Source organism: Tiliqua scincoides, chromosome 3, assembly GCF_035046505.1.
Source record: "Tiliqua scincoides isolate rTilSci1 chromosome 3, rTilSci1.hap2, whole genome shotgun sequence".
NCBI lineage: Eukaryota > Metazoa > Chordata > Lepidosauria > Squamata > Scincidae > Tiliqua > Tiliqua scincoides.
Genome location: NC_089823.1, coordinates 65,352,905 through 65,372,443, shown reverse-complemented (window position 1 = coordinate 65,372,443; position 19,539 = coordinate 65,352,905). Strand labels below are relative to the sequence as shown.

Below are 19,539 nucleotides of genomic sequence, written 5' to 3'. Positions count from 1 at the left end.
AGAGTGGTGAAGAAAACGATGACTTGGAGCATAAGCAGCTGTGGTGGGAAAAACAACACAACCAAAGCAGACCACAAAGAGGCCTGGGAAAATTAAAAGGAGCTTTGGGACGAGAAGGGCCTGAAGCTATGCGCTAATGAGTACGCACCTCCAAAAATGTCTGTGTGCAGAACTATGTTTTGGTTTGCTTCTTGGAGTAGACAGAGGACTGAAGGATATAAGGTAATGCAAATCCCTAGATGAAAATGACAGGAATGGAGAAATGTGTTTCTCTATTCTTGACTTCTTTCCATGTTTCCCTCGCCCCCACCACCACCATTGCTTTGGTAATGTATACAATTTTTAAATACATATATATTTAAAATGTTTTTGTTGTCTTATACTTCACACTTTTTAATGCCAGGCATGTACAACATCCAGTAGATGAGGACCACGATTCCTCTGGGCCTTCCTTAGATAAAAGACAGTTCACCTACCTTTCCGAGTTTGTTGGCATGGTAGGATCAATGGATACCATGCAATCATCTGTGGTGAAAAGTGAAATGGTTGTATTCCTGGGGGGGGGGAAAAAATCACGTTAAAGTTATGTTTATTCAATCAGACAGACTACCACCTCAGGCTCTTGTATAAACTTCTCCTCAAGAAAACATGGAGCCAGGGTGATTGGTTCCAGCCAAGGGATGAAGTTGTCTCACTGAGGAAGACTTCAGATGAAGATGGGTTTGAGAGAGGCGGATTGATGGCAAGTGGAGCCAATAGAGAAGACCTTGCAGTCTCACTTCTCCCTGTCTGAGGCAGTCAGATGGAATGGTTGCTAATAGAGGGTGTGACTTTTAATTCTGCTCTGGCCAATGTCTGTAAGAGCCCAACAACACAGGCTCTCTAGGCCTGCTTCTAAACATACGCTCTGCCTTTTCAGTTAGCTCTCTGCCCTGCTAACTGGGTAAGAGGCACTTTTTCAAGTGGGTGCTCCTCTTTTATTTAGCAGGGGGAGAGTAACTGGCCCACCTCACCCCAGCACTGTCTGTTCTAGTGGCTGTTTGCTGGTATTCCTTTGCATCTTTTTAGATTGTGAGCCCTTTTGGGACAGGGAGCCATTAGATATTTGATATTCTCTGTAAACCGCTTTGTGAACTTTTTGTTGAAAAGCGGTATATAAATACTGTTGTTGTTCACTAAAATCAGCCACATGGAGAGAGAGGTGATCTTACTCGGGACTGGGGCACACATGAAGGGGACATTTTGTGTGCCATTTTCAAGTTGAAAACCACCTCCTTGTCATGACAACTTGCTTCTGAAGGGTGTTGTGAGACAATTACCACTTCATACTCAAATCTTTGTTTGGTTACACACACCCTCATCAACTGGATGGACATTATCAGTCATATGGAAAGGGACCTCAAGAGATTCTCCAGTCAATCCTCTGCCTTGAGATTTGAATCAACCTATGCAAATCGTACAACCAAGTTGCCTGGAACATCCCATTTTATGGGCAGAAAGGCAGGATATAAATATTTTAAATAAAATATATTGCTTGTTCCACCTAATCATAGAGCACAATCCTATGCAAGTCTACTAACAGTATGTTCCATTGTGTTCAATTAGCTTATTCTCAGGTGAATGTGTATAGCATCGCAGCCTTAGGCCTGAATCCTAAGTTCTCAGAGATGAATGACTGCTGCTGAAAGTTACATCCGTAAGTCTGAGGCTCTATGTTGCTTAAATAATAATTAAATTCCCCTCCCATCTGGGTCAGCCAGATCATTTGTTAAGTACCTGTGCCAATGTGGCACTGTTCTTTTCATTATAAAGTTCTACCTACTGTCTAGCCTTAGGGCACAATCCTATCCAATTTTCCAGTGCCAGTGCAGCCATGCCAATGGGGCGTGCACTGCATCCTGTGGTGGGGAGGCATTCACAGAGGCCTCCTCAAGGTATGGGAACATTTGTTCCCTTACCTTACGGCTACACTGCAGCTGCAGCCGTGCAGGAAAGTTTGATAGGATAGGGAGGCCCTTAATCTTTTCAGTCGCAACTTGCGTCCATTATTTCTCTTCCAGTAGAAAAGGAAAATCCACCTTTCTTAAGGTAATCTTTCATATCCCTATGAATATTCAGGTTATTTTCTTCTCTCAGTTCATACAAGGTGTGCTGTAGTACAGTGGTTCTCACACATTTAGTACTGGGATCCACTTTTTAGGATGAGAATCTGTCAGGACCTGCCAGGAGTGATGTGATGACCAGGAGCGGCATCATCAAGCAGGAAAATTTTTAACAAACCTAGGCTGTGATCTTACCCTCAGGAGTAAGCCCCATTTACTATCATTGTTAAAAGCATATACATAGAAGCCTGTTAAAAGTATGGATCTGTAACATTTCCCCAGATACAGTCATATACCATGGGAGCATCAAGTTTAATATAGTAAAAATAAAATATTGAAATGAATGGGAACCCACCTGAAATTGGCTTGCGACCCACAGTTTGAGAAACACTGTTGTAGTACATTTGCATCACACTCTAGCCCATTTGGCTACAGTTTGAAGACAAGGATATACTGAAATATGAAACAGACTCCACTTCTGCATACTCTCTTTTGTGCAAGGGATCGTATAGCGTGCCCATCAGGTCTTTTTCAGAGCTCGAAATACAGAATCAGTTTCTGTATTTACTTTCAGCTGGGCCTTGAAGGCACAATGATTACTTTGCATGGCACCTGCAGGCTCTCGGGAGAGGAGCAAACGTCACTGAGAGTTTATTAACTTCCTCTTGCTGCAGCCAGCACACCTGCATCTAGGAGAGGGACACAGTTTCTGGGTCAATGGTTAGAGTTGCCAGGAAGTTGAGTTCTGGCACTTCTGACAAATTAAGCAATAAAGGACTGAATTGGTTTTAGACTACTAAAGAGAACAATCTGTTTAGACTGCATTTCTTTCAGCAGTTTGTGAATGGCATAGATTGTTAAATGAACCTTGAGGGCAAGAGCGTGGAAGGCTGATGATCTCATCTAACCTACCTCAGTGGGAGGAGAACAGACAGGAGAAGCATTGGCAGCACAACACACAGCCTTGCTTGTTTTGTGATTAATATGGATGCACCTTATAAGCGGGTAACATGAGATGATTACGTGCTGCAAATGTGAACAGCACACGTCTTAAGAACATGATTAGAAAGATGCTTTGGCTTACAAATGTGTTCAATAATCCAGTTATCTCCTAGATTCTATAACAACAACATTAGTCATTTGTATTACTGTTAGTCATTTATTATCATTGTACATAATGTTCATAAGTTTAAGATGTCTGACTCATTTATAAGGAGGCGAATGGACCATCAGGGCAAGTGCGCCGCAAGTGTGCCATCAGTGAAAATTCTGTTGGAACGGATTGTGGCTTCTGCTGCGGAGGACTGTGGGGACTGGAGCCACACAACCAACATAGCTGTCCCAAGAGCCACTTCATTTTCACAAGAGATTTCAGTTCAGTGGATACTCAGAAGTTATGGGTGCATACTACATCCAGAAAAAATCAATGGTAAAGTCCCTCTGATGTTAACAGAAGAGGATTGAACCCTGTGACCCACTTCTTTAAATATTGCTGACAGGATTCAAAGATGTTGGGGAGGGGAGGCAACGAAAGGTGTGCAGATTGATACACTTCTAATGCTTACTGCAATACCTAGTGCCACTGGTACCTGGGGCGGACTGCTCCCACCACATCGCCCTTGGCTGCTTGAAGCCATGGATAGACCACGCCTCTGCCTTGATATCCCCCAGGGAAAGCCAGGTCTACCTGGAATCGAAGCAACAGGCATTCTGGTGCACCCTTAAGGTGTGCACCCGGAGCAGACTGCCCCTCTGCCCTTGGTACACTACTGGCTTACGCCATCTACGATCCATGCAGGAACAAAGTGATCCTGGTGTTCTTGACTGGGGTTGCGAATGATGAAACTGCAGGATTGTTAACACAAGTTTTCAAAACTCATGCTTTATGACATTACTATTCATGTCTTTATGCAGTGTAAATGTCTTATGCTAGTGACAATTTACAGCACAATCCTGAGCTGTCCGGGGTGTGCGGCTGCCGCCGCATCCTGCACACCTCAGCCTGTTGTGGGCGGCACCTCAGGAGAAGGGGACTTTCGTCCCCGGCACGCCTCCCACCCGCCCTCTCTCTGCCCCCACCTCCCCATCACGCCTCCGCCCTGCCGTCTCCGCCCTCTGCCTGCCTCCCCTCTCCCCAGAACGCCTCTTCCCCATCCCCCTCCCTGCCCTCGCTTACCATGCCATGCCTCAGCGGTCTTAAGGCTGCCGAGCAGCAGATGCCAGGCACGCAACTGGCGCTAGCCCGGGGCTAGTGCCAGGACTAGCCCGGGACTAGCGACTGGCGCTAGCACTGGATTAGCATGGGCGGTAGCCCGGTGGTAGGACTCGCAGATGTGCCTTATGGCACGTTTGCAACAGTGCACGGCGGCATGAAGCTGCTGTGCCAAGCTCAGGATTGGGCTCTCAGTTGTTAGCAACAGTTTGAACTTTTTGTCCCATTTTAAACAGTTAGGTGAGAAAGTTATAAACTATTTTCAGCATTTCATTTTGATATTTTTACTTTCTCCATAATTATGAAAAGGAGAACTAAGTTGTTTAGAAACAGAAAGATGAGAACCTTGGTGTCACTAACACACACAAAGATTAAATTTGTAACAGGAAAGATATTTACCTTGGTAAACCAGTTGCGATGCAGAAGAGATCCATAATATCTCTCGAGTTACAGTATTTACTGAAGGCCACCTTCCAAAGAAAACAAAAACAATGAATACAAAACAGAATAGAAATTTTAATCGATGTCTGGTAAATATGGTATTAATTTATATTATTGTTTTTCACATAGAGATATCTGATTTTTATGATGTTGGATTTTTTTTTAATTCCATTCTTCCCTCTTCCAAGAAATTTCTTTTACTGAATTTTCCATTAGGGAAAAGAATAAATAATAGGAGGAGAATCCAAAGCAAAATATTTACAGAAAACATATAAATAGGAAGATGAAGGTGACCAAAGACTCATAAGTTTGCTATACCCTATAGCAGAATAGCATTTGTATACCATATGTATATAATCTAAATCTGTATCTGTACAGCTACTAAGTATTCACAAAACAGCTCCCATCTTAGCATACCAAGATGGGATCCCTCAAAGCCCCAATTAAGTCCCCAGCTATAGGTTTACCTACATACAAAATGCCTCCCCCAGAACTACAAAGAGGCAACATTCCAACATTGTTGGCAACCTTCAGTCACGAAAGACTATGGTATCGCACTCTGAATGGTGGTTCTGGAACAGTGTCTAGTGTGGCTGAAAAGGCCGATTCGGGAGTGACAATCCCCGAACATTCCAAGTTCCAATAAATATTAGGGTGTTTAGTAAGGAATGCTTTACCTGTTGCAGACTTCTTTCTGTGGGTTTATTTTCCTTTTACTCTATTTCAAGGTATGCAGGAAGCATGCATCTATACATATCTACCTGGTGTTGAATGCCTGCCATGGAAACTTGGACCAGGCCAGTAACATGGCTATTCACTGGATTGATGGCAAAAGGCCTCAGACCCACAGGCCAAGAAAACTACATTGTTGATTAGTTCAGTAATCAACCCCCCCCCCACTTTAGATCAGATTCAAATGGAGCTCTTCCTGCTCCTGAATGCTAATGGTGATTGCTTGCTCCAAAATTCAAATATTCTGCTGGAACAGCACAATTGTACTTTGCGACCACAGCCACCTCCTAAGGGCTGCTGACTTTGGGAAAAACAAGTTTAATAAAACAAAAGAAGTATCCCCAAACTCTAAGAGTCCTCACGAACTCCATGAATAAACTCAATGAAGGAGACATGTTAATAAGCCCACAGACCTCCTGAACTGGCCATCACATTTCAACTGCATGTAAAAGACAAAAGCAGCACCTACCAGGAGGTGCTCAACTAGCAAAGAAGGATCCCTTGATTAGCTCACTCCCATAGGATCCCATAGGATTTTATAGTGGGACAACTCCTTTAGAAAACCGGAGCACTAGAACCTTGTTCACACATCCTTTGCCTGCTATGTTACCTTGCTGTCCATGTGTAGAGCATTAACTGCTGCTAGTATGACTACTGCCCCCCCTCTATCCAAGGCATCCAGGATCAGCAACACCTTACACTCATTTTCCTTTCCAACTGTTTTTTCTCTTGATCTTTCTGAACGTAACTGATGCCACAGAATCAGCATGGGTTGGTTGGCGAACATTTGTGAGGCACCTCTCCACAATGGCCACATTCAGAGGCAGCAATGGGGGTGGGGTAAGGGTGAAATGGGAGGGCAATTGGCTCTGGGAAGGGTGGTGGGTTCAGCTGCAGCAGTGGCTGCCAAACCCTTGCCCCCGTCCTCAGGGCCTAGGAGAGGGGGGTAAAGGGGGTAATTTGTACCTGGGCCCAGGGTCTGAAAGGGGGCCCAGAAATTTCCTGGGTCTTACATTTTAAAATCTCACTCAGACTCACTGCCCACACGGGATGCACATGGCAGCAACTACTGCCAGAAGCCACATGCACCAGGCTCAGGAATGCATACATTCCTTAACAGTGTCACATCTGGGAGGAGGCTGGCCTGCTCCAGGAGCTCTTTGGCTTGTGGATCTGCTTACAATGGATGGGAGTTCAGAGACACAGCTGCGGGGCTACAGCTGCTGCAGAAGTGGTGTCCCCCATTGCCCCCCCACTCTGTTTTACCCCACCCTCTTTGGAAAGGGGCCCCAAAGAGACATTGTACCCCCTGATAGAATTCCTCTTGGAGGCCCTGCCCGCCCTGCACCCGATCCCGCAGCCTGGGTCCTTGTAGACCCGTGCCAGCAATTTCACTAGCACAGGTCCACGTAGACCTTCCACTGCATGGAGGCTGTTCCCTTACCCAGAGGAGACCTCCACAACTGCTCCTCCCCCACAGGCTGCAGCACAAGCCATTTTGGTATCGCTGCATTGATCGAGGAGGATAGGATTGGGCTGTCAGATTTGGACCTTCCTGAAATTTTAGCGCAAGACAACATTGTAGCAAATTGTTCTGTGAGGAACTGCTAGAGGAAAATGACAGGCTGAGAGAATGTGGCTGAAGGGCTACTGGCTAATGAATGCAATAAATGAGAATCTGATGTTATTGCAGTTGAACTTAGAATGAACTTCTGAAATGTGCTGGGCTATCGAGCCTTGAAATCAATTATCATTGAACAGAATGAATGCAAGATAAGTGGGATATGGCAATATAATTGGGAGCAAATGAAAGTCAGATAGTTAGTCTGGTTAATTAAGATAAAAATCGGGAGACATAATAAATTGAGCAGATGTTTCTCCCTCTTTCCAAGCAATAAGAGATGGATGGTGAAGGAAAACCACGGCACATAATGAATGTATTACTTTATTGTTATATGTATGTTGATGCTATTTTACAATTTAATAAGTGTGTTGGTCTTCTCTAAACATGAGGTTCTGCAAGTGAACTCCCTGATTGATAAAACTCACACTGCTTTTGAATACACATTTCAGGATAAGAAAAGCAGAATTACTTTTCAGAATTACTAATCAGATGTTCATTATGTACCTTGGTTTTCCCAATATGGCCTCCCCAGAAAGCCCTCCTGGAAAACATTCCTCTTGTCTCATCTCTGCTATTTTCAGCACATTTAAGATATTTTTTACTCTCTTATTTGTGTTTTAAAAATCTATATCCCTCTGTTTCCTCAAAGAGCATCAAATGCAGCTTGCGTCAATTCATTAAAAGCAAAAGTACAATAAAAAGTGCAATAAAACAATAAGGGGAGGGGACTAGAATATTGCAGCAGCCAGAAAACAAAAGGGGATTTTAAAGGTCATTTTTCTATTTAAATATCTTCAGAGGGGCATAGCATCACACCAAAAGCAATAACAAAACAACAAAATTAGGCACAGCAGATTAAAACAGCATTAAAAGCATAAACAGTACAGGTTGTGCCTCAATATCCACTGGGGTTCTGTTCCAGAACCCTCAGTGGATAAAAAAATCAGTGGATACCGTATCAGTGGAAAAATAACTTTAAAGACCCACTTCCAGGTTTTTTGCTCTATATACCAATGCATTCTGGGACAACAATGGAGGAGGACGAAACCCAGTAGCGGGCCTTTTAAACTATCTTTAACTCTGAGAAGCTTGCAACCAGTGTAGTTGAAGGAAGGAAATGCACTTCATGCAGTGCAGCATGAAGGAAGGAAATGGGATTTTGGCATTTTTTCCCCCCTTATTACAAGGCATTTAAAAGTGGACCCTGATATCAGTGGTGAGTCAAATCAGTAGATGCCAAATCAGTGGATAACAAGGCAAACCTGTATCTCCTCCCCAGGTAGAATACAGTGTTATTACTATTCAGCAGATTTCCTCTCCCCAGAACCCTAGAAAGTGTAATTCGGTGACAGGGGCTAAGTGGTTTCTGATACAGACCTTATACTTGGTAATTACTAAGGAAGTCAATCATGAAAGCAATGGTACTATGCAGGTGTTTGGTATCCCAGGCACAGCATGCCTGAAAACCCCACTCCTGCACTGACATGCTCTTAAAATGTCATTTCTCCTGCCTACCCTGAGTACAGTGTTTGTCTCCAGCGATAAAGAACACTTGACACCCAAGATCTCTCTCCTGGAAAACAGTGTCTGTCACTACAGACAACTGCTGTACAGTACTCAGAAAAATAGTGCGCTCAGAAAACACATGAACAAGGGAGTAGGGCATTTGAGCATGTTCTCATGGATGCTGCGCCATGGTACAGTTGGCTCTGATCCAAGTAGACCCAAAGGGACAGCAAAGGCTTATCCCCAAGCAAGGGAACAAATGTTCCCTTACCCAGAGGAGACCTCTGGGAATACTCCCCCCCCCCCCGCAGGATGCAGCCCATGCTTCTGTGGCATGACTGTATCAGCAGGAGGGATTTAGGTAGGATTGGGCTGTAAGCCTGAAAAACGCTTGCAAATTGACTGGAGGTGGAAGGGGTTTTGCAATACATTGCAAATTGCCTCATTTACAGTGGCAAAGCACTTACAAACTGCACTGGGTTAAAAGAAGACGATTCATGGCATGATCAGCTCTCTTGTTTAGTCAGTTTGCAAGAATTTTACTATGTCAAGAGGCAATACACTCAATCACCAATGTGCCCAGTCTACAAAGCACTGCCTTCACTCTAATTGGACTTCATGCGCCCTCTCATGAACATCAACACCCTCACAATCAGGGCTGACAAGAAAGGGGGAAGCTGGTTCACATTCCAGTGGTCTGGAATGGGGTCTGGGACCTGATTACATTGTGTATTTTTAGCCAGCCTCCCTTGCTGGGGCCCTCAATTTTCTTTTTCAGTGGGGTCAGCACTGCTCTCAGTGGCCCTGCTCACAATTTGGTCACTGCTTGGCTAGGATTGCTTCAAGCAGCAGAGCAACAGGAAGAGAATGGCCCTGAAGCATCGTTGAAGCATCCAGACATTGAAGCTGCAGTGGCTGGAGAAACAACAGCTGTAAGTACTGGAGATAAGAGGGAAATACTTTCAGGGAAACATTTCAACTTCTTTGAAAGCTCAGTGCTCGCTATGAAAATGATTGCAGGGAAGCACTTGGCACCGCTTCCGTAAACAGGATTGCACATTACAGAAGTTTAAAAACCCATCCCAGATTCATGATAATATGACCTTGCTAAGAATGGCAACCTAAATGATCTTAGAAAGTGAATATGACTGACAAAGCAATGGTTCTTGTTTCCAAGAAGGTGTGTTTAGCTAGATAGGAATGTTTCATTGGTATGTACAAGACACGTGACTCTTGAGAACATTGCAACATCTGTGTTTCGTTAACTTGCTTCCTTCATCCCAGCGTTAACAGTTTCCATACTGCTGCTCCTGTTGTCCATTTGCCTGTGGTTGAACTTCTAGAAGCTTTTGAAACGTGATAGCGAACCCTGGCCATCATTTTCATCTCCTGATTAAATAAAACCGCATCACCAAAAAAACCCAAAGAAGCCCTTATATGATTATCAGAACAAGGCTCCAACCATACCAAGATAAAGAAAGAAATAACTTGATGCCTGATCCAGCTAAGGAGAATTGGACTTCTAAGCAAACTTCCATGTGCTTGCTGGTTCAAGATTTATGGATGCACGGCAGATGCCCGTCCAATTGCGTGTCAGAATTTAAATCACTGTATTCTACCCACACTGCTTTGCTTTCTCCATCCTCATTCTGGTGCAGCTGGCCACACATGAATTCTCTTTTCAAGCACATCTAGAACTGGTTTGGGGTGTGAGTGTTTTCACAAACAGTGAAAGGCAGAGGGCATGGTAGTTGCACTGGGAGGCTCTGCAAGTACAAGTAAGCTGGCAGCAGGGATGGATTATGGGCAGGGAGGGAGAGTAACAGGGCATGTTAGGTGACGGAGGGGGTGGATCCAGCAGCAGTCACACGTGCTGGATCTTATCCATTTTTCTGCCCACCCTGCCTCCTGGCTCTCCTCAGACTTGGTCCAGCTATATAGCTGGCGCAGATTTGAGAACAGATTGAGCAGCCATTGCACTGGTGCCCTCACTGTGCTAACTGGTGGAGCGCCAACATCTTCTCACTTTTGCCAACAGAAAAGAGGATAGGATTGGGCTGATAAATTCACACTACAGCATATGAAGCTTGGTGCGTGTGGTTGTATTTTAGTGAGTGTGATCTTCGGACCAATCCTAACAGGGCTTTACACTGCCAGAACTACTGGCAGCCTAAGGTCCTTTACAGCTGTTGCAAAGCGTAACACACTATTCAGCGCAGCCAGTTCTCCATTCACTTTGAGCCACACTACATCCTGTTTCAAAAGGCTGGACGAACCATTGAAAACTCCTGCAGAAAATCTCCTGTATGTATCTCAATCCAATTCCAGACATTTAAGAGTCAAACTAGACAATAACCCTCTTGTGTGATTGGGGCCACTCAGGCAAGTGGGAAGCGGATTTTCGAGTCTTGCATTGGCAGCAGGTTGGAGGGAGCAGGTGGTGGCAGCCTTGGGGTGAAATCCGCTGCTTCCCCTAATCTGCTTGGACCCCTCGCAATCTGCCGCTGATACAACCCATATCAGGTGCCTACATGGATGGGCCAGCGGTGTACAAAGTGAGCTGGGACTAATCTGAACTGGGACTGCAGCAGGGATAGAGGGATTTAACCTCTGCCTTCACTGTGATCCAACTCCCACCATGCGGCAGAGCTACACCAGTGTACATTATAGTCACAAAGGCTTTCAATGCCTGCGGCAACAGAGAGAGCTCTAACTTGTGTCTGAAGCTTGTTGTTGCTTCTTTTTCTATATCTGATGAAAGTCCTCTTTAGCTTCTTGGTTTCTTGTTCTGTCACCCTACCTGTATGAACATGCCTGCAGTGACCATGCTTGAAAGCTGCGCAAGGCCACACCTCAGAAGGCCTCTGGAAGGCCTCCAAAAGGTACTTCCAGTTTCGGCCAAAACCCTGAAGTGCCTGTCAGAGGCCTCCAGTAGGCCTTCTGAGGCCCAGGGAGGACACGGAAGGCCGCCCTGTGCCTCGGAAGGCCTCCTTCTGCCTCAGAAGTCCTCCCAGACATGACCAGAAGACTCTTCCAGTCATGTCCAGAAGGTACAGGGAGGGCTGACCTGTGGATTTTATTATCTGTGGGTCCTCGTATCCGCAAGTGGTCTGGTAATACTGAGATCCAACTATACTAATTTTGCGTAGAAGAGGAAATTTTTGCAGGTAGTGAAGCTTTTCTCATCCCTGCATTGCAAACTTTGCTTGCTGACATTCTCTCCTCTATAAGGTACAACTTTCAGGGGAGGTGGGAATGGTAGCAACAGGCATGTTTTATGCTGTTCTTTGACTCCTCCAGGAACAGACAGCCCTTTCTACCTTTAGTCACAGATTTGCTGGTGATAATGAGACAATCAGAATTGTGGGTGGGGCAAAGAGAGAGAGAAGATGGACTAAGTATATGCATACTAATCACGATGTTTTAAAACCCCTTCATTTATCCTATTTTTAGGAGAACAGCTTTTTTACCCTATTGCAAACTCACTCTATCTGCATTCGGATTACTGAGGATGCAAAGGAAAAGGTCACTGCTGAAAAGGAGTGTGTGTGTTTAAACAGACCAGCTGTTCACCAAACTCTCCTCCAAACATAAGGACCCATAAGTAGTGTATATATAGTATATAGTATAGTATATAGTGTATATGCAAAGACTGGTCAGTACTTGCCAAAAGATACCTAAGCATCATCAATTGAGAATAGACCTCTAGGAGGGTTGCTGTGGGCTAAAGGAAAGCACATGCACAGATCTGCTCTTTCATTGACCCCCACATGAATTCCCCCAAGTCAATTCACCAGTAGCGTAGCTAGTAGCATAGCATAGCTACAGGTGGTGCAAAACACTAAGTTTTGCACCTCACCGTGGTGTACAAGTTGTCCCTCCCCCTCTCCTTCAGATCTATTCTGGGCTGCTAGAGCATACCACGGTGAGGTGCTGTGCAAACATTAGTGTTTTGTGCCCCCTCTAGCTATGCTACTGCATTTCACAACTAGAAGCTGACTGAGAATATGCAATGATCTCACTCCAAATCAGTCAGCATTGGGAGTTCCTGTGGTTGCTTTTACAAAAAATAAAGGCACAATCCTAAGTGCACGATGGGCCAGCGCAAGTCCCTGTCACTTGCCCAGGAAGGTCAGAAACGTGCCATAAAGCACAATTGTACCTCTCTCAGAGTAAGCCACACTGGTACATGGAGGTGCACTGACCTGCGGAAGCCAGATTCAGCCTCTGCTGCGGTGGCAGCAGGTGAGTTCGGCCAGCACAGGGGTCGGGAGGGTGCATGGAGAGGGCGGGAAGGAGGCGGGAAGGAGGAGTTTCGTGGTGGGAGGGCAGGAGGTGGGCGGACCTGTGGTAGGGCCTGTTGGCGGGTGATGAGCAGGAGGCAGGGCTAGGACCCAGCAGTTATGCCTGATCCTAGCCCCATTTTCTAGCGGCACAGAGTGGCTTCAGGTTGCTTTGTTATGCTTGGATCTGCGCCACCTCTTTTGGTGGTGCAGATCTGAGTAGACACATTGGGCCGCTGTGACTCTCTCCGGGGTAGGGGAATTTTTCCCCTTGCCCTGGGTTGAGCCTCAACCAGCCCCAAACTTGCGCTAGATACAGTGCAGACCGGCCTGCCTGTTCCAGCACAAGTTAGGATTGCGCTGTAAGTAACACTAAGCGCTCTTGTCATGGATATTCCATGTAACATGTTTGTTACATTGCCGTTATTAGATATTTACTCCTGTTACACCTGCTTAGGTGCATGTAATGTGCAATTTGATCATTTTAAATTGGGAATTGATTGGATTATACCATTGTTGCTGGACAGTGAACAATCCTCTAACTTGACCCATGCATTTATACTGTCTTTTAAAAATAGTATGACCCAGTGGTAATCCACAGATGTGCTCCAATTTATGTCTGTTGTAATGCACTGAAGTGCTGTGGCTTGTGGTTTGAAATGAAATTCTTTCAAATAGGTGGAATAATAGTATACAAAGGATTTTGCCTCACTGTGGGGGTCAAGTCAAAGGATAACTTAAAATTCACTTAATGAGCTCCCTTCAGAAACCACAGTTTTTGGAAGATGAAGGGCAGGATTCTTCCAATTATGTTTTTGTGTAAGTGGAAAAATAATCTCCTACTTTACCCCTGAAGGAACCTTGACTAAATAGTATGGAATCTGTCTCTCCCCCACCTTTTTACAAGCAAGCCCACATATATAATTTCATTCCTGATAATGAAATGGACAATATCTATATTGCAAGTCTCTGTTTTGGAGTTTTCAGAGTCTTTTCAGGTAGCTTTCCTTCCACGTTTATCAGTAATACCCGTGTTCTTTAGAGAATAATCATGAGACGAAACCAGGTTGTTATGAGTTCTTTTCTCCCAGCAGATCTGGAGGGAGAACAGCAGTTCAGAAAATGTTGTGTGAAGGGTTTTTGAACAATAAATGTGAGATTGTGTATATGGCAAGAGGGGTTGAATGAACATTTTGGAACATATCCGCAACAATTCTTTGTTTTCGGGTTATGTCACCAAGTACAGCAAAACTATCAAGAAATGATCCAGAGGTTTTGTCTTTGTGAAATGGAGTTCATACCCTTTTCTGTTAGTGATAAGGAGCTGACAGCTACACAGATATCTCTATCAACGCCAAGATTTAAAAAATCTCAGGCGTGCTGACATGCTGCTTTTTGTAAACCTCATCCATCTTAGTCAAAAATAATGATTAAAATACACATGCACATTACACCATTATCTTTCTAATTGTATAAATTAGGAGAATGGCACAGGGATCCCTTCATAAAGTTCTGGTTCAGCTCAGCTCCATGCAGACAGGATAATCCCCAGCCAAGATCTCTTTTTTAGGTATGAGTAGTATAGGAGAAGACAATATCAAGGTGGAATTGCTTTGTGAGGGCAGAAATATCCCTTATCTTACTCTGAGCTTGGTAGGACTTATGCAATTAAAGTCTACCCTAAGCTTAGGGAGAGGCCAGTAAGGTTTCTGTAGTCTCATAGACCTGGTAATTGCAGTGGCCAGACAAACTCAAGTTGCAGGCCCGAGCTGAGACTGCATATAGGCCACCACTTGGCCATTTCTGATGCAATGCATCAGCATCAAAGTGATTCCCACAGTACTAGATATTAGGGCTTTTTGTGGTATGTTTGAAGTGTACTATACTAATGATCTGAGAGCAATTAGGACATATCATTGCTCTGAGGGTAAAGCAGGGCATATCATTGCTCTGTTTGTAACTGGCTACTGCAGTTTCTGCTTGGATTCAAAGGTATGTGAGGAAAACAAGTAACATGAATTAATTTTCGTGGCCAGAAGTTGTGGTTTTTGCATGCTCTCAACCTGTTTCGCAAGGCGCAAGGGAGCATGAAAACTTACTGCTTCTTTTGTGACTGTCAGGGTCTTTTCCACCAAGTCAGATGCTGACTTGGAGAAGAGGATAACACCTCAGCCAATCCCCAGCATAGACCTGGACACCATCCTGGAAGATGCAGCATTAGATAATCTGTTTTCTCCAGTAAAACCTGCAGTCCAATCTGCAGAAGAGCAGAATAAGGAAGAAGCCATGCCAGCAGACCTAGCAGCCTAGACCAAGGGTCTCCAAACCCCGGCCCAGGGGCCAGATGCGGCCTGCAACAAGCCTGTATCCTGCCCATGGCAAGCCTCTGATCCCCTGCAAGCCTCTGGCCCACTCAACCAAATGTGACCAGATATGTGCTCCAGTTGTGTCTGGAGGGTGTTCTGAGGGCCAGGGAGGCCATATGCTTCCTCTCAGAATGCCTTCTAGAGGCCTAAAAATATCACTTCCTGGTTTTCCTGAAAGACCAGAAGTGACTTTTTGGGCTGTCTGAAGACCTTAGGCTTTCTAATGTATTTATTTATATTTTATATTTAAAATTTATTTATTTTTCTGGCCCTCGACACCATGTCAGATATTTGATGTGGCCCTCTGGCCTAAAACTTTAGAGACCACTGGCCTAGACCACCTGAGCAGGCAGCTGAAGCCCCATGATAACCCCCTCCCCAAGTGCCCAGGACCCCTCATTCACCTGCTCCTCTTCTCTGAGATGCCGGAAAGTCCATCAGTAATCACAGAGTGCTGAAGAAGTGCTACGTTTCAGGAAAATCTCTTTAAAGAGTCCTTCCTTATCAAGGGGTGGGTGGGCAGTATCTGATTAAGGTATCAGAAACTGTACCAGTTTATAAAGGCTTGGTCCAGCATCCATAGTTGGAGCAAGCTGTCTTGCAACTATCCATGGTCCTGCAGGCAGTGTCTGGTAAATCCTTTGTCCCCTTCTCTCCAGAGCTGTCCTTCACCAACCCTTCTTAAAGTTATCTTCTATGTGTTATGGACACAATGATGTGGAGCTCAGGGGTACAGAGCACGAGATGCACGCAAAAGGGCTCATAGAGAGTGGGAAAGACCCGTGTGAAATCTCAGAGAACCTCTGCCAGTGAGTGTCAGCTATACTGAACTAGATGGACCCAGGGTCAGGTTTGTTATGGGGCAGCTTCCTCTGTCTGGTGTCCATGGAGATCCAGCCTGCCCACAGTGACCTTCATTCTGTGTCCACATCGTTGGCGACCTTCAGTCTTGAAAGACTATGGTGTAAGCCTACAGCACCTGGTATTCCCAGGCGGTCTCCCATCCAAGTACTAACCAGGCCTTACCCTGCTTAGCTTCTAAGATCAGACGAGATCAGACATGTGCAGGGTAGCAGTTGCTGCCACAGATCTCAAGCAATCAAGCAAGACAGGATACTGACAAGCATTATGAGCTCACTTGGACTGAGATAGGCAGGAAGAAAAAGTTACCTAACTTGAGCAGCACATGGTCATAAGATCAAAGGCTCTGGTGGCCTTTCTGGCCTATGCTACTTTTTTCATGGGAAATGCACAGTTCTTATTTTTTGCATGGAATCCAGAGAGTGCTCCCTTAGATACAACCACCATTCCTGGGAACTACTAATTCATACTTCATCATTGTCAGTGATGTCAGAAGTTCCTCCTCCCGCTGTCTCCATCTTTTTGAATACCACATCATTGACTTTATTTTTTGATGTGATTCTCTTTGAGCGCCTGCTCCCCTCTCCTCCCACTAGCAGCAAAGCTATCTCACGAAATTGAAGCTGCTCCCCAGACAGTTCCATTGCATGGCAAGGGTGATATAAGACCACTGGTGTGGAAACAAACATAGGAAGCTGCTTAATCCTGAGTTCATCCATTGGGCCATCTAGCTCAATCTTGTCAGTAGATTGACTGGCAGTAGCTCTCCAGGGTTTCAGCCAAGAATCTTTCTCTGCTTCACCTGAAGACAGCAGGGATTAAACCTGAGAACCTTACTTCTGCATGCAAATTAAGTGGTCTTCCACTGAACCACAGCCCCTCCTTAGAGCTACTCCAGTTCAATAACATCTGCCTGAAAAGCCCCTTCTGTGTGACACACCTGCAGATGAAACTTTGTAAGAAGACAGGATAAGAAAAAAGTTTATCCTAAATTAGTCCTCAAAGATAATTTAATACCCAAAGGAGAGAGATGACCAAACAACCCACAAAAGGGACAACAGGAACATGAAATATGTTGGAATATAAATTTAAAAGATTGTTCTGGTTTTGCAAGTCACCTTTACACCAGCCACCTCTACTCATCATAAAAGGACTTTGAAAGCTGGGAAGCCACTATGAGTGCAATGTCATTTTTGTCTCATTTATATTACAGATTCCTTTTCTTTGTTAACTTCTACAAGTCTTGAGGCCATACTAAAACAGTCTTGGAAGGGAGAATAAAAGTTTGCTGATCTCCCTCCAACCCATATATATGTTACACACAAGTCACCTCCAAAAAATTAGTAGGCAGGCACCTACTTTTGGAAAGTAGTCATTATTAGAAAATAATGCGGTATAATTTTAAAAGAACATTCAGGTCTACCCAGATTACTTAAATCTTCCTAGCATTGATACTTACAAATAAAAACAAATGTGTGTGCTTTAAAAAACACATTTTCATTTACATTGTGAGCCATTCCTACAAAAAAATGGCATAGAATCCCCCTGTGTAACTTTGCATTCAGCCCAACTGTTGTTCACCCAGACATGGCACAAGTCTATCGTGAGAGTTCACACGTGCCTTCCAGATCTCTCACCCCGTGCTCATGAGCTTACTCTCAGAGTTCTTTTCCCATGGACGCTGGCAAAATGGGAGAGCATAAAAAGAAACGAGCTTCCTGCAGTTTGAATCTGCTTCACCAAGGCAGCAGCATTTGTGGCTGAATGAGGATGCAATGACAAGTGACAGAAAAGAGGAAAGGGAAAAGGGAAAAAAGGTGGACAGTGAATCTCCCTTAACACAGATTAAGGACAAGACACTCACTGGGAACAAACATTGAAAAGTACCTTTTGGATCCTTCCATCAATATCCAAATACACACACTTGGGCCGGCACGTTGATGAGCTGGATCCCATCTTTCAGCAAACCTGCTCCAGCCAGACTTTCACGGTAGTTTTGCTCTAGTAACTCTCCAGCAGAAACAGGGTCCATTCAAGCTAAACGGAGTCTCCACTGCCTGATGCATTTGTCTCTTTGCTCTTCTCCATGCGATGACAGTCCCTCCTCTATGCCTGCCTTTCCCGGTGGCTCTCTGCCACCTCCTTTCAGTGTTTCACTCCTCTGACTCCAGAAGCCATGGACGGGAGGCAGCCAAGCCCCAGATCCTGTCTCCAAGTGCCCTCTTGATTCCCATAGCAACTCTCGTAGCCTTCAGAGCTGGGAGCCTCTGGGCAATCAATGTGCAATGCTGTATGGCAAAGTAGGCTTTGATTAGCTGGCTGCTTTTGACACAGACAAAATACCACTTAGAACTGGGGAAATTAACTACATTTATCCCACAGTTAGCATCAATGATTCTTATTGTACACTTTCAACATCCGTCCCTTTAGTCACCTGTCTACACATTTTACAATGCATGACAGGCTCCCAGCTGCACTCACTGCTGAATTGACTTTTTTTTTTTTTTAAAGAGCACAGTATTTTCTTTCATGCAAGCTTTTACTTTAATGGTAAAAAAGAGAGAGAGAGAAAATGTCACAGGATAAAAATATACATCCACATTATTACGGAAAATACTCTAAGGAAACAAAATTCCTCCCCTGTTGCTCCAGTTCTGTGTTCTAAATGCAGTTCTGCTGACTGAAAAAAGAAAGGAAAGCTATATGGATATCTGAGCACATTCCACCCTTAAGCATCTAGTCTGGACACCAACAAGGGAATGCTGCTTCTACCTTCCAGCTCTAACTGAATTCCCAGTGCCATCTGCTGAATGTCTCTAATGCCCTACGTTATCAGAGCTGGTGGGGTACATGATGCTTAGCTGCAGAAGAAACTGGAGGCAGATTTCCTGACATTTAAGGGAATGATAAGGCACCTCATCAGGCTGCCTTAGAGGACAAAGTGGTTTGGGAAACAGGAGGCTCACATTTTCAGATCTCAAAGTCTATGGGCTGTGAGACTTCAGTTTGCAAGTACTGTATTGATTCTGGGAGGCCAGCCTCTTAACATTCTTTCCCCTTGGAGTTGTGAACATGAACTCTAGGTTTGAAATGACAAAATCTGGGGAAAAGAGACCATGTATAACGAGGTGTTCTTCACTAACTCCTATTTTCCTTCAGGTCATCACGTAAGCCATATTGATGTACATTTATTTCCTGAAAATATTTACATCCCACCTTTCCAAGTAAGGAGACACTCAAGGTGGCTAACATCAACATGAGGTCCAACAATGAAAACTGAAAACAGGCAGGACAACAGATAATCAGCACTGTAAAGAAGCAATAAGAAGTGTAAAGAAGCAATAATTTAAGTGTTGTCATATTCTAGAAAGAAGCATCTAGAAGGAAAACCAATCTGATCTCTGGGGTAAAA

General features: G+C 44.5%; 1 protein-coding gene and 1 pseudogene across 5 annotated transcripts in view; both read right to left on the bottom strand.

The window, feature by feature from the left end:
* Nucleotides 1-19,539, bottom strand: part of PDE9A (phosphodiesterase 9A) — a 92,074-nt gene that overhangs the window by 67,065 nt on the left and 5,470 nt on the right. For all 5 annotated transcript variants that reach the window (XM_066620557.1, XM_066620555.1, XM_066620558.1 and 2 more), the window contains exons 2-4: nucleotides 18,015-18,415; nucleotides 4,714-4,784; nucleotides 477-554 (exon numbers count right to left, since the gene is read on the bottom strand). In XM_066620557.1, coding sequence (XP_066476654.1) covers nucleotides 477-554; nucleotides 4,714-4,784; nucleotides 18,015-18,083 — 218 coding nt within the window. In that variant the 5' untranslated portion in view covers nucleotides 18,084-18,415. The remainder of the gene's footprint in view (nucleotides 1-476; nucleotides 555-4,713; nucleotides 4,785-18,014; nucleotides 18,416-19,539) is intronic.
* On the bottom strand, nucleotides 16,234-16,350 carry LOC136646915 (5S ribosomal RNA; annotated as a pseudogene).